The sequence below is a fragment of the Balaenoptera borealis genome (genome assembly GCF_965194805.1).
Source record: "Balaenoptera borealis genome assembly, chromosome: 4".
Classification (NCBI taxonomy): Eukaryota; Metazoa; Chordata; class Mammalia; order Artiodactyla; family Balaenopteridae; genus Balaenoptera; species Balaenoptera borealis.
In genome coordinates, this window is record NC_138861.1 from 31,249,876 (window position 1) to 31,263,216 (window position 13,341).

General features: G+C 55.0%; 1 protein-coding gene across 7 annotated transcripts in view; it reads right to left on the reverse strand.

Annotated features, from left to right (window-relative positions):
* PPP2R2C (protein phosphatase 2 regulatory subunit Bgamma) overlaps nt 1–13,341 on the reverse strand; it is a 164,978-nt gene that overhangs the window by 51,923 nt on the left and 99,714 nt on the right. For all 7 annotated transcript variants that reach the window (XR_014243926.1, XM_082389870.1, XM_082389871.1 and 4 more), the window contains one exon: nt 1,217–1,381. Coding sequence is in view for 6 of the 7 variants with exons in the window: in XM_082389870.1 (XP_082245996.1) it covers nt 1,217–1,381 (165 nt within the window). In the remaining variant the exon portion in view is untranslated. The remainder of the gene's footprint in view (nt 1–1,216; nt 1,382–13,341) is intronic.

Consider the following 13,341-nt stretch of genomic DNA (forward strand, 5'->3'; position numbering starts at 1 on the left):
AAGACTAGGGGACAGAACTTGGCCGAGGAGGGAGGAGGGGCTGGTGGCTGCAGACAGTCCTGGGCCTGAGTGCCTGGGGGCTGGGGCAGCACTGTCCTCTCTCGCTGCCCAGGGAAACCAGGCTCCCGGGGGGAAGACAGTGACCCTGTCCCTCCCTACAGCCGTCTGCCTCCTTCACCCAGACTTTGATAAGCCCTCCAGGGGCCAACTGGCCACCACTCATTCATCTGTTCACTCGTTCATTCATTCAACAAGTGTGTATTTCCAGACACTGCTGTAGGCACTGGGGTGGATACAGAGATGAACTGAAGCCCCCGTCCTCCCGGCTGGGGCCACGTCTGCCCCCTGCCCCCTGCTACTCCTGCAGTCATCCAGGGACGACCCTGTGGCCTGACCCTCTGCCTTCAGGTGCCTCTGGGGAGCACTGCATCTGTGGGGAGCACCGCACAGCCCAGCACCAGGCAGCTCAGCCCGGGGATGAGGAGCGCCAGTTGGTGTGTCCCAGAGTCCCGGGTTCCAGTCCCACCCTGCCACTTTTCAGTGTGGGTGACCTGGGCCCTTCCCTGAAGGCTCAGTTTTGCCCTCTGTGCGGGACCCGCTGGGAGCTCGTGTGACGATGAGATGAGATGATGCAGGTAGAGAGAGAGGTGGGGCGCCTGACTCAGAGTGTCCAGTGTGAGCTCTTCTGCGGCGGTGGTGGTTGTCTTATGAGGTTCCCTTGGACCTTGGTCAGCCCCGAATCTCCTTGGCACCTCTGTGGCAACCCCGTGGCTGGCCCTGTGGCGGGTTCCAGCATGAGGTGACCCCAAGGAGCTCATAGGCTGCTGGGGGAGACGGAGCAGCCACAGAAAATTCCACAGGGTGTGGCTAGTCTGTGAGAGGAAAGCTTTGGGGGTTCTGGGGGTGCAGAGGAGGGACCTGGCCCAATGTGGAGATCAGGGAAGGCTTCCTGGAGAAGGTGACAGCTGAATGTGGTCCCTTCCTGGCTTCCAGTGCCCAGCTCGCTCCCTGGCCCGCGTCTGTGGAGGGGCTTGGGGTGGAGGCAGTGGGTGGCAGGACCAGGTGCCCCCTCCAGCAGCACTGAGACACTGAGTTCTCCTGAGTTCTCTACATGGCGGAACACCCCCACGCCCCGCCCACCCCGCCGGGCTCCAGCACCGGGACGGCCCCGCCCACGCCTACCGCCGCCGGGGCCCTGGCGGGCATGCGCACTTACGTTTGGAGTGCTTGTCGCACAGGGCGGCTGCACGCATGTCGCAGAGGCGCAGGGAGCCCTTGCTGCTGCTGTAGACGAAGAGGTTACAGTGGTGCGGGTGGAACTCGGACGCGGTGATCACTTCCGTGAGGTCCTCCATGTTGGCCGGCTTGATGTCCACGATGTCTGGGTGGCCGAGTCAAGGAAGGGGCGGTGAAGGAAGGGCGCCCTCGCGGCTCTGCCTTTCCCAGCTCGGAGACCCTCGGGTTTCCCGACGCCTCTCCTCGGCGCATCCACCTGCCCCGCGTCTGAGCTGGCTCCGTTCCTGAGACTCCTGGACAAACACCCCGCCACGGAGTCCCCAAGCTGCAGACCTGACTGTCGTCGAACAGCCTGCTGGTTGTCCCTTCTGGGTGCCCGTCCACTGTCCCCATAAGGCGGGACTGCCGCCTCCTTCCTGACCTGTGCCCTTTCTCCAGCCAGTGCCCATCCGCTGCCCGGCCCCACGCAGGGCAACCCTTGAGGCTTCTCCCCTCTGCCCCTCCTCTTTCAGTTGCCAAGCAGGAGGCCAGGAGCGTTTGTTGAGTGCCTACTACATGCTGGGCTGTGGACACACTAGGTGAACAACTGCAGTTCTCCCCGTCACTCTGTGAATCGTGTCTGAGCTGAGTGGACAGGTATCCGTTGGCTCCCCTCCCCCCTCTCCCCCCGCCCCCCCGCACCCACTCCCTTCCGCCCACAGCATCAAGACTCTGCTTTGGGGAAAAGGTTCTCTGCCTTTCTGGGTTTTCAGCTCTAATCTGTGCCTTCCATTCCCACCCACAGTCACCACGAGGGATAAGCATATGGCGTCAGATGTGCCAGTGGAGGGGCTCCAGACTTGGAATACTGGGAATGCTGGGAGGCAGCTCTGTCGTCTCTGCGGGCTGGGTGGTGTGGAGAGGAAGGGACGGTATCTGCTGCCATGACAAGGGGAAACCCGGAGACTGGGGCGGGGGCAGACCGCCCCAAAGACAGAGTGGATGGAGAGAAAGATCTGTCAGTACCTTTAGAATCCTGCGTGAGGATTCACCCGAAAACGGTAACCCCTGGACGGTTAAATATAGGACCCAATAAGTCCATTTTCTGTTTAGCGTCAAGAATTTTGTTGCTTGGAAAGGAAGTATCGCTGACTGAAATGCTGGAGCCCAGAGAGGGTAAACAACTTGTCCAGGGTGACTCAGCAGTAAGTGGTGAGGCTGGATTCCTGTCCATTCGCGGTTGCCTACAACAGCAAATCATAACCCCTTGCTGTAGCGTCCTAGGCCTGGCGTACCCTGGCCTCTCTCTACCTTTCCGGCTTCAGATCCTACTAGTGGCTCTGCCCTATAGGCACTTTCCTCTCGAACAGCGACACCTTCAGTCTCTTGTCTCCCCAGCCCCGTGGGGGCTCTGCACAGCCCTTCCCTCTGATGGAAATGCCCCCTCCTCCCTCTTCTTTGCATGTGAGCTGTGGATTCAGAGAATGCCAGCTCTGCCACCTCCTGGCTGTGTGATCCTGGGTGAGTCCCCCCACCATCCAACCAGTTCCCCATGCCTCAGTTTCCTCATCTGTAAAATGGGCTAACAGTTCTATCCTCATAGGTTTGCTGTGAAGATGAGAAGAGGCAAAGCCCTTGGCAACTGCCTAACACATCGCAGAGCCCAATGAATGTCAGGTGCTCTCATTATTTTTTATTATCTGGAAAATACTGATTGAAACTCTGACATTCATCTGCTGTCAGCCGCCCCCCCTCCACCTGCCCCAGGCTGCTTCCTCTCTCAGTAAGAAAGAGACATTTTCTGACTTCTGTAAACAGTAGAATTTATAAAACATCAGAAAAGATGGTTGAATCTGTGCAATCAGAGGAGGGTCTCTGTGCAGATGCTCAAATCTTGCTTGCTAGAAGCACACCATTAACCAGAAATGTAGAATCACATCAAAATAGAAAGAGAGGGGAAAAAGGAGCTATGTCGTCAGTGCCTGAATTGGTTTCCCAGGAAACTGTGGTTTTCTGGTATGATAAGAAACAGAGATTAAATCATGAAAAAGTGAGACTAAAGGTTGAGAGAGAAAAAGAGCCAAGACTTCTGGAATGTGAAATCCATCAACGTCAACCTGCAGCCCCATCCTTCTCAGCCTGAGCCCCCGCTGATGACTTTGCCTGCTTAGAACGGCTTTAATTTCCTACTGAACTTAAAATGGTGTCTGGAGAAAAAGTGCCGTCGTTTAAGAAGTGCACATGAGTACAGCACCTGTCAGATGTTCTGCAAACCGGGACTGAGATTCTCCCACAGGACTTGGGACACCAAAGCCAAAGAGGGCCCGGGAGAAACAGAAGTGCCAGGCCTTAGGGCACACAGGTCAGATTTGAGTCCCGGTTGTGTCACTTGTCAGGGGATGTGGGTTTTTACCGTGTTTCACTCCTCAGGGAGTGAAGATGCCTTGCCTTGTAGGTGGTTCCCTGAACATCCCAGGGAGACCTGTCACCCGGCCTGAGGGGGCTCAGGCCGCTGTGACTTGTTGCTTTTGCCAGTGAATGGAGGGCAGAAGTGACAAGTGATGCGGGTCACTTCCAGGCTGAAGTTCTGAGAGCCAGCACGTGCTGTGCCGTGAGCCTCAGGGGACAATGGGCATGCTCCTGTCACCTCTGAGACTTTCTGACTGTTGCTTCAGGATCACCTAACCCTCTTGACTGAGCCAGTGTCCAAACTCTTTCCTTCCCGGCCTCAAGCTGTTCTAGAATCCAGTCCAACAGAGAAGGGATCGGAGGTATGATGTCTGAACTCTGGCTCGTGGAGACCGAAACTGGGCTTTATGAACCATCTTTCTAACCTGGGAGGCTGTGGACGCCAGTGGCCAGAGAGAGGGCAGTGTGGTGGCGTGCAGCCTCCTCTCCCAGGCCCCCAGACCCTGGTCCCAGACTCACGTAGGGGCCAAGGCCACGCAAATGGGTGTTGCCTTTGGCTGGATCATAGTGGACGTGCTTCCTGCTTCCTGTTTCCCGTGACCCGCATCACTCTAACCGCTCCTGACAGCCTCACAACAACCATGTTCAGCTGTGGCCTGCCTTCTGCAAACACTTGCTAGAACTCTGAATGAGGCCATGATGGCTAAGTCTGCGGGGTTCAGTCATGTCTGCAGGCTCTACAGCTAACATGCCTGAACCAGGGCTACACAGAGCCGGCCGAGGGGGGAACCCACGTGGACCAGGGACCCTGTGCATGGGCTGAGGAGACAGAGTCTCCGATGCCTGGGTCCCATCAACAGCCGTGGACCACGGCTCTTAACAGCCTATGCATCACTCGGGGAATCTCTCTTGCTGCTTCAAACAAAGGACTGGATACAGTGGGTTCTGGGGAAAGATGATGTGAAGCACAGAGCTTCATTTCCACCTGATGCTGGGGGAGGAAGACAAAAGCACGGTCATGGCCAATGTGTGCCTCTGAAGCCCAGGGCCCACAGCGTGACCCAGCACCTCCAGGGCAGCACAGCGTCCTTCAGGGCGTGGCCATCCCACCGGGTCCACGGTCACCCAGTCCCGGGACGGCTTCTCCAAGACCTCTGGCTCCGCTCGTCTCAGGACAAGGATCTCCCTGTGGGTGCCCAGCTCCTCACTGGCCATCGGGTGTGTGAGAGCCAAATTATCGAGAGGGGCTGTCCCTACTGAATCCCCATGGTCACATCACAGAGCAGGGGCCTGGAGACGGACTCCTGACCAGCGAAGTAGGCGTGGAGAGGCCTCCAGAGCACAGTAATTACGTCCCAAACAGACACCACAAACACTCCTCCGGGACTCCCACCTGAGTGGCCACATGCCTGTGGACTTTGAGACACTTGACCATACACAGTGGCCTGGACTTTGGCAGGACCAGTGCTGGGTTGGAAGTTGGGGGCCTTGGGCCAGGTGTCTGGTTTTACCTCTCTCTGGAATGTTCAGTTCCACAGGCAGAAATCACTTCCATCTGTAAATCTCGGTCGGTTTCCCCTATCTGCAAAATCAGGGGTTGAGTATGACCCTGGAGCGCCCTTTCATTTCGAGGATTAACGCACAGGTGGCTTCCCCCATGCCCACTTCAGAATCAGCTGCATGAATCCCACGTGTAGCCGGTGCTTTTTTCATGGCAGGACTGACCTCTCTCGGGAAGGAGCATAATTAGACTCATTTGCAAGCCCCCCTCCCCCCGGCAAAGCTGGATGAATTATTCATGTTCTATTTTTCCATCTAATTGTACACCAAGTGCCTGATGGCTTTTGCTTAACTTTCAATCACACTTTGGCAGCTAAGAATGATTCTCCCTCCTAGGAAAGTTTGTCAGACACAGGTAGGCGGAGAGGGGAGCAGGTCACGCGGAGAGGATGAAGGGAGAAGGTAGACTGGCTCCGGTCCCCACCCCTTGGCTGAGCGCGATGTATTTTTCTCCAGTGCAGTGTGTTGAATGGTGCCTCCCCCCTGCCCCCCCCAACGCAAATACATGTCCACATCCTAACCCCCAGAGACTGTGAATGTGACCTTATTTGGAAAAAGGGTCTTTGTAGATACGATCAAGTTGAGGGTCTCAAGATGGGGTCTTCCTAGATTACCTGGGTGGGCCCTAAACCTGATTACAAGTGTTTTTATAAGAGACACCGAAGGAGAAACAGAGACACCCAGAGGAGAAGGCCATGTGGCATCTGAGGCAGAGGCTGGGGTGATGCCTTGGGCTGCAGGAGCTAGGAGAGGCAAGGAAGGATCCTCCCCAGGAGGCTTCAGAGGAACACAGCCCTGATAACACCTTAACTGCAAACTTCAGGCCTCTGGAACTGTGAGACGATAGATTTCTGTTGTTTTAAGCTGCCCAGTTTGTGGGAAGTTATGGCATCCATTGGGAACTCAGACACCCAGTCTGCTTCCTGGAAGCTGGGGAAAAGACACGGGTGTAATGCTAGTATCACGGACAGCTTCCTCTACCTCCATTCCAGACCTCTTCCTTCCCCGCAGTTCCCTGTTTTAGCAGCCCCAGCCCTGAAACGCAGAGCCAGGAATCAGGGCAGCTTCTGGATCCCTCCCTCTCCCTCCATCACATCCAACCTGCCTCCGCATCCTGTGCTCGTCCTCCTGGAGGTCCCTCTGCTCTGGCCCTCGGCCCAGGCTGCCTAAGCCTCAGTGGGGCTCCCCGCCTCTGGTTAGCCCCCCAGTCTCAGCTAGAGTGAACTCCCTAAAATGGGGGTTGGGTTCCCCTACTCCCCACCCACAAGAGAAGGCCTTCTATTCAGGCTGCAAATACTGGCTGACCTATCTGTTCCACTCATCTGAGTACAGGCAAAATCGTTTATACCCCAAACTCCAGTTTATACCAAACTGGTACCTGTACCCACGTGAGATGCCCTGCGGGCTGATCAGATGGCTTCACATCTGTGTCTGTTCAATCCTCTCCACGTGTGAGTGAGGTGCCCCCCTTTCTGTGGATGAGGAAATGGGGGCTCCGCAAAGGGAAGCCACTTGCTCGGGGCCAGGCAGAGGGGGACCAGCCTGGGACTGAACCTAAGTTGAGTTCCAGAACCTGCAATACGCAGTGTGCAGTGTGCTGTGACTTGGGAGGCGAAGCAGAGCGGGGACGAGAACTCTGGCCCCTGACAGCCTGGGGCAGAATCCAGGCTCTGTCTGCTTGCTGGCTGTGTGTGCAAGTTTCTGAATCTCTCTGTGCCTCAGTTACCCCAAGTTCAAAATGGCAATGGTACGCCTTACCTCTTAGAGTAGCGGTAGGATTAATTAAGATGGTGCACGTGGTGTGCTGAAGACAGGGCCTGGCGAGGAGTAGGTGCTTTGTAAGTGAACTCCTAAGAAGGCATGTGGCATAACACTGCAGGCAAGGGCTGACTGGCTGTCAGGGGGCCTGGATGCCAGGCTTAAATCTGCCTTTAATCCATGCGGCGCCTCCCTTGGGCCAGTCACTCAACTTCTGTGGACCAGTGTGAGCTGAGGCTCCAGGAACACGAGAGGAAAAACACAGCCACGGGAGCGTGGACAAGTGGGCAGGAGGGGCTGCCGCCTCCCTGGGGCACCCAGGGGCCTGGGAAGATAGCTCTGGTCCAGGCAGCTATCTGGCTCCAGCCCCTTTTCCTTCAGTGGCCAAGTGTGAATAAGCACACATGTAACCCTCTAGACCAGGGGTTGGCACACATTTTCTGTAAAGGGCCAGAGAGTAAATATTTTAGGCTTAGCGGGCCACAAGATCTCATCTCATCCAGGCTGCTGAACTCCGCTTTTGTGATGCAAAAACAGCCACAGACACTGTGGAAATGAATGGGTGTGGCCGTGTTCCCATCAAGCTTTATAAACTGGTGGATTCCTGCGTCCACCTCTCCCCACTGGGCTACTCTTTGCTGACCCCAGGTTTAGAAGAGGGATTGCAATCTTGCTGTTGTAACAGAAGCCTCTCTTTACTGCTAGTGTGTAAGACGCCTGGGGGTCAGTAAAGCTCAGAAACAGGGGTTTGTCCTGTTCCATTCCAGAAGGAAGGTCGTGGTTCTTACTGCCAAGGACACAGGAGTGTAATCCAGGTGAGCCTTTGCAGAGTCATCAGGTTTGCAGAGATTTTTATAGAAACTCCTTCATCTCTCGCTGCCAAGAGCATCGCCTGGTGCCCTGAAACCAGTGGGGTGACACCAGCACCAGGCACCACGGCCGATCAGTTCGAAGCCACACCGCTCCGTGGGATCCCACTCGGAGGGTCCTGAAACTCTGGAGAGAAGGTGGCTATGCTGCTGTGGCCCTCACTCCTTTGAGGTCTGAGGTGCGCTTCTCAGAGCCTTGGTCTCCCTTACCTATCCCAGGAGCACCGGTACAAGGGCCGTCACTCATCCCCTGGGCAAATCTCCGCTGACCATAAAATGAGTCAGGCACGTGAAATGAATAAACGTCATTGGTTCGTTCCACCGAGGGGCTCCAGTTAGAAATAGGTACGTAAAGCACTCCATAAATGTCAAAGTATTACACAAGTATCAACTAATGTGACGGGGTTTAGCGGCTATGCCACGACAAATGCTTGTAAAGACACAGCAAGTAACTGAGCTCTGAAACACAGTCAAACCCTTGGAGGGCTGGTGAGGGCGGCCCCCTTCAGGCCGGGCACCTGGATGTCCCTGCAGAAGGGACCGCCAACCCTCCAATCCCACGAAGGAGGAGAGGGAGATGAGGGTGGGGAGGTGACGGGCCCAGGGCCAGAGGTGGAGGCAGAGCAAGGATGGAATCCTGGCTTCCGAACTTCCAGCCGGTGTTCCTCCCACTGCCCGCTCTATTCTGGAGTGACTGCACCTCCACACAACGTGGAGTTCTCCCACGGGGTCAGCACCCCAAAAGGCCCTGCTGCTGGGGCTCGCTGGACTGGCTGTATCCTGGGCAAGCTGGATGTTGAGAGTGGGCAAGGGCTCCATGAGGAGAAGGATGTGGCCTTGAGCTCCACTGGTTGAACTGAGCAAAGTGTGGTTTATCCAGATGTCCTGGGAGGAGCACACTCTCAGGAGGGGGAGGCTGTTACCATGGTGACCAAGCAGCCGCGGAGTAAGGATGGAGGCGGTTCTGCCAAAGGCCACACCACACGAGGCGTCCTACACAGGCCCCCTGCACAGGGAGGCAGTCTCGCTGGGGCGTGGCCAGCAAAGCTGCTTTTTTTCAGCAACTTTTCTCCAAAAGATGACCTGTGAAACGTGAACTGTGAGCCCTCCGGCCTCATCGAGTCAGTCCTCCGGGAGGTTCCGGGCTACCTGTGCCTCTGGTTTAGCTTGCTCAGGCCGCCATAGCGAAATGCCACAGTTGGGTGGCTTCAACAGTAGGAAATGATTCTCTCACAGCTGTGGAGGCTGAAAGTGCAAGATCAAAGTGTCAGCAGGGTTGGTTCCTTCTGAGGCTTCTCTCACTGGCTTGCAGGTGGCCATCTTCTCCCTGTGTCCTCATGTGGTCATCCTTCTGTATATGTCTGTGTCCTGATCTCCTCTTCTTATAAGGACACCAGTTAGGACACCAGTCATACTGGATTAGGACCCACCCTAATGATCTCATTTTACCTTAATCACCTCTTTAAAGACCCATCTACAAATACAGTCATATCCTGAGGCGCTGGGTGTTAGAGCTTCAACATACAGATTTTGGGGGAACAAAATTCAGCCCACAACAGCCTCCTTCCCTTCCCTGCTCAGAACCTTATTAACTATGATGGTGCAATCTCACTCAAAGAGAAGAACCAGGTCGCTGGGGCCATGCTGGGCCGTGGGAGAAGGGCTGTTCTGAGTAACCGCTCACTGCGCAAAGCCCACTGAAACCCTGGAGTGTTTTATCTGTGTGATGAGCCAGACTGCACACCTCTTCCAAAAGCCAGCTTATGTGATTCCCAAATGCTTAGACAGGCAAGAAATGACTTCTGAGTCACAGAAACCAGGGCTCGACAGTCTAGCCCCACCGAATAACAGCTGTGTGACCTCTGGAAAACTTCTCAGCCTCTCTGTGCCCTGCTTTTCTCATCTGTAGAATGAGTGGATACCATCTGCTTTGCAGGGCTGTAATGAAGATTTAAGGAGATGACATCTCCTTCATCAAGGAGATAAAGGTCCTAGCACATGGCTGGTACTTTTAGCAACAATTAAAGTGAGTTAAATCTGAATCAGTATTTCTCTTCCTCTGAAACAAACATGAAATAAAGCGGGGTGCAAAAGGTATAATGTTTGTTGCTTGGAAGGACACTCTGGAAAGACAGTGAGGGTTTGTGCTGGATTACATGCCTGGGTTTGTATCCAACCCAGAGTTGGGACGGGAAACCCAAGGTGGGACAGAGCTTGGACACACACCTAGGTGGCTACCTTCTCATGGCACCGAGAAGGGGCAAACCAGACCCTGTCCCAACCTCTCAGGGCTCCTAGCCCAGCAGTGAAACCAGATGTTAGCCCCATGATGGATGCTCCAGGAGAGACATACAGGGTGCATGTGATGAGATTTATAACAAGGCCCTGACTGGTCTGGAGAGTCAGGGAAAGGTCCTCTGAGGCAAAGGCATTAAGCCGAGGCCAGAGGGTGAGTAGGAGTTATCCAGGCAGAGGGTCAGGCTGGGGGAAGTGTTCCAGGTGAGGGGGAAGCATAAAGCTGGGGAGTTGCAAGAGGGCAGGCTGCTGGAGCCCCAAGAGGGAGGGACAGAGGGCAGCTGACAGGGCTGTGGTCTGGGGTCGAGGGGGGTTTGATCAGGAGTGTCTTACAGAAGTGCCACAGCGGCCTTTCAGGAAGAGACAGGAAGTGCCATAGAGTTGCATGTCCCACCACCCAGAGGAAATGTTAGAAACATCATACAGCTGCCAAAGCTCATGCATCCGGCCACTTATGTTACGAATCAATCCCCCCTCTGTCCTGCAACAGTGCAAAAAGCACCTGCTTCCCTTAGGATGTAAAACAAGAGCCAGAAACGTTATTGCATTGACAGAACTGGACGGACAATCTGAGTGGCTGAGGGCTAGGAGGGCCATGGGCAAGTGCACCCGCTTCACAGAATGGAGAGAATGACAGCACCACCTACGCGAGCTGCCGCGAGGATGAAGTGTAGCAAGTGCAGTGCGTTCAGCTCAGTGCCTGCAATAAGTGTGCAATAACCGTGGCTGTCCTGGAGGTTGTTACCATCATGACTGAGAGGCAGTGTGGCGTGACAGTGACGTGCGTGGGTTCTGCGTCCAGATGCCCCAAGTCTGAATCCCACCCACTTGCCAGCTGGGTGACTCTGGGTAGATTACTTAACCTTTCTGTGGCTTAGTTTACTCCCCTGTAAAAGGGGGATGTTAATCTTGTCTACTCCACAGTGATGTCGGGAGGATTAAATAGGTGAGTATGTGCACGGTGACAGAGTGCTGTTTGGCACAGAGTAAGTGCTCAGTAAGAGGTGAAGGTGGTGTGGGAGGTGGTGAGGGTGATGGTGGGATGCAGCTCTGGTCGCGGATGGAGTCAGCACCATGGACAGCGCACAGGAGCCCTCGGCCGCAGCGGAACCCAACCAGCTGCCTGGCCTTGCTGAGCCCCCAAAGCAGCGGTGCTGATAACAGTTTAACAACATGCTTTCTGGATGAAAAGCTGATTTTGGAGATTCAGACTCAGGGCATTTCTAAGCAGACTCGCCCCACTTTCCTTATCTGTGGGAGGATGAAAAAAGGCAGCCTGTAAGGTGCTTGACAGTGGTCATGGGCTGGTGTAGATCCTGTGTTTACAGCATATCAGCCCCTATACTCACCGGCCATTCTGCTCTCACAGCCCCCAGCACGGGAGGCACGCCCCTTTGAATGGAAGAGAAAAGTGAGGCTCAGAAGGCCTGAGTGACCGGCAGGGTCGCCGGGTGAGTGAGTGTTGAAGGCAGGGTTGAACCCCAGGCTCTAGGGTTTTGGCCAGCACAGAGCCTGGCACATGGGGGGGCCTTGGTCGGTCCCCTCCTTCGCTCCCTGTGCACAAAATAAGCCCAGCCCACAGGTGGCCGAGTGCTGACCAAGATGTGGAACTGCTTCAACATCCAGCCTAGCTTCAGCACCTGCTGCATAAACGGGAATTAGAAATTTGTTCCAGGCTAAGGCTTGGTGTGATGCCAGCTTCCACCACGAGAAATCGCTCAGTGGGGAGAAAAATCAACTGAACCATCTTTAGAAGTCTCTGGGTGCTAAGAATAAAGCAGAGGTCGGTCAGCTGAGGCCCCCTGTGCAATCTGTTACCTTTAAGATGCTTCAAACTCAAGAAAAATCACCCAGAGCTGCCTAAGAGCCTCAGAATGTTGGCATTAAAGGACTGAGAGGTTGTTTAAACAGATGTGGAGATGGCACTGGGGAAAAAGGGCTTCAGTGAACAGAGAAGATGTCGGGATTTATGAGAAACAGCCTTAAGTATTTGAGGGGCCATCGTCTAAGGGGGAAAATAATACTGGCCAACTGCCAGGCCCCTTTATGTGAATGATTCCTTTACTCCTTACAAATATCCATATGATAAGGAATTTGGCCCATTTTGCAGTCATGGAAATCGATGACAAAGGAGGTAAAGCAATGAATCTGAGCCCAATTCTGCCGGAGCCCAGAGCCCAGACTGCTTCTCTTTAGTGTCTGGGGTCGCGGAGCCCCCCACCTTGGAGCCCAGGTTTGCAAGGAGGCATCTATATCCTAAGACCAGATGGAAACTGTGAACTCCCTCCCTCCAAAGTCACCATTTACAACCATTCATAAGCACCTACGATGTGCCAGGCCCTGCATTATGGTTGGGGACACAGAGAGGGCTCAGCCTGGGTTCTTAATCCCAAGGGTTTCAGCAGAAAATGGGGGAGGCATTCATACTAACAGATGATGAAAGCCCACTGTGACCAGCGAGTGTGGGCCCAGAGGGACTCGGACCAGCCTGGGAGGGGTGCAGAGTGGACAGAGCAGAGGTGACCAGGCAAAGGGGGCTGTGAGTGATGCATGTGGGCAAACGGGAGCCAGCCAGGCTACAGGAGGGAGAAAGGCTCCTCCAGAGAAGGATCAGCGGAAGGCAGGGCACTGCCCGCACCCCTGCAGCACGAAGGGAAACCCAGTGACGTGAAGGTGTGGGCAAGCCTGACGCACAGGACTCTGGGGAGGTGGGCAAAGGCTGGTCACCAAGAGCTGCCGGGCACTGTTGAGGGATCTGGACATTCTCCAGATGCTGCTGGGGACCACTGAGAGCTCTACACAGGGGACTGATGTGGTCAGACCAGAGGCTCTGATGAGCCACTCTCAAAGCTCTGTAGAGGGCCAGCTGGCTGGGCAAGGTGGGATTCAGGCAACGGTCCAGGCACGAACGGTACGACCTGAGCTGGGCCTTGGTTAGGGTGGAGAGGAGGGCATGATTCCAGAGCCATCGGGGGAGAATGGAAAGTGCTTGGCACCTCTTTCCATTCTGTGGGTGAGAGAGAGGAAGGAGGCTGGAAGCCTCGGTGGCAGACAGAGGCGCTGCACCGGGTATGTGCCTGGCACACGGCAGAGGCTCAGGAAGTCCCAGGCTCCTCGCCCTCTGTTCAGAGCAGCCAAGTCTAGAATTAGAAGAGGAAAGGTCCTCTGAGTCAGCTTTATCACAATTCTTACTGGTGAAAACAATGCCCACTTTTTTCGGTTTTCCTTTCTCTTA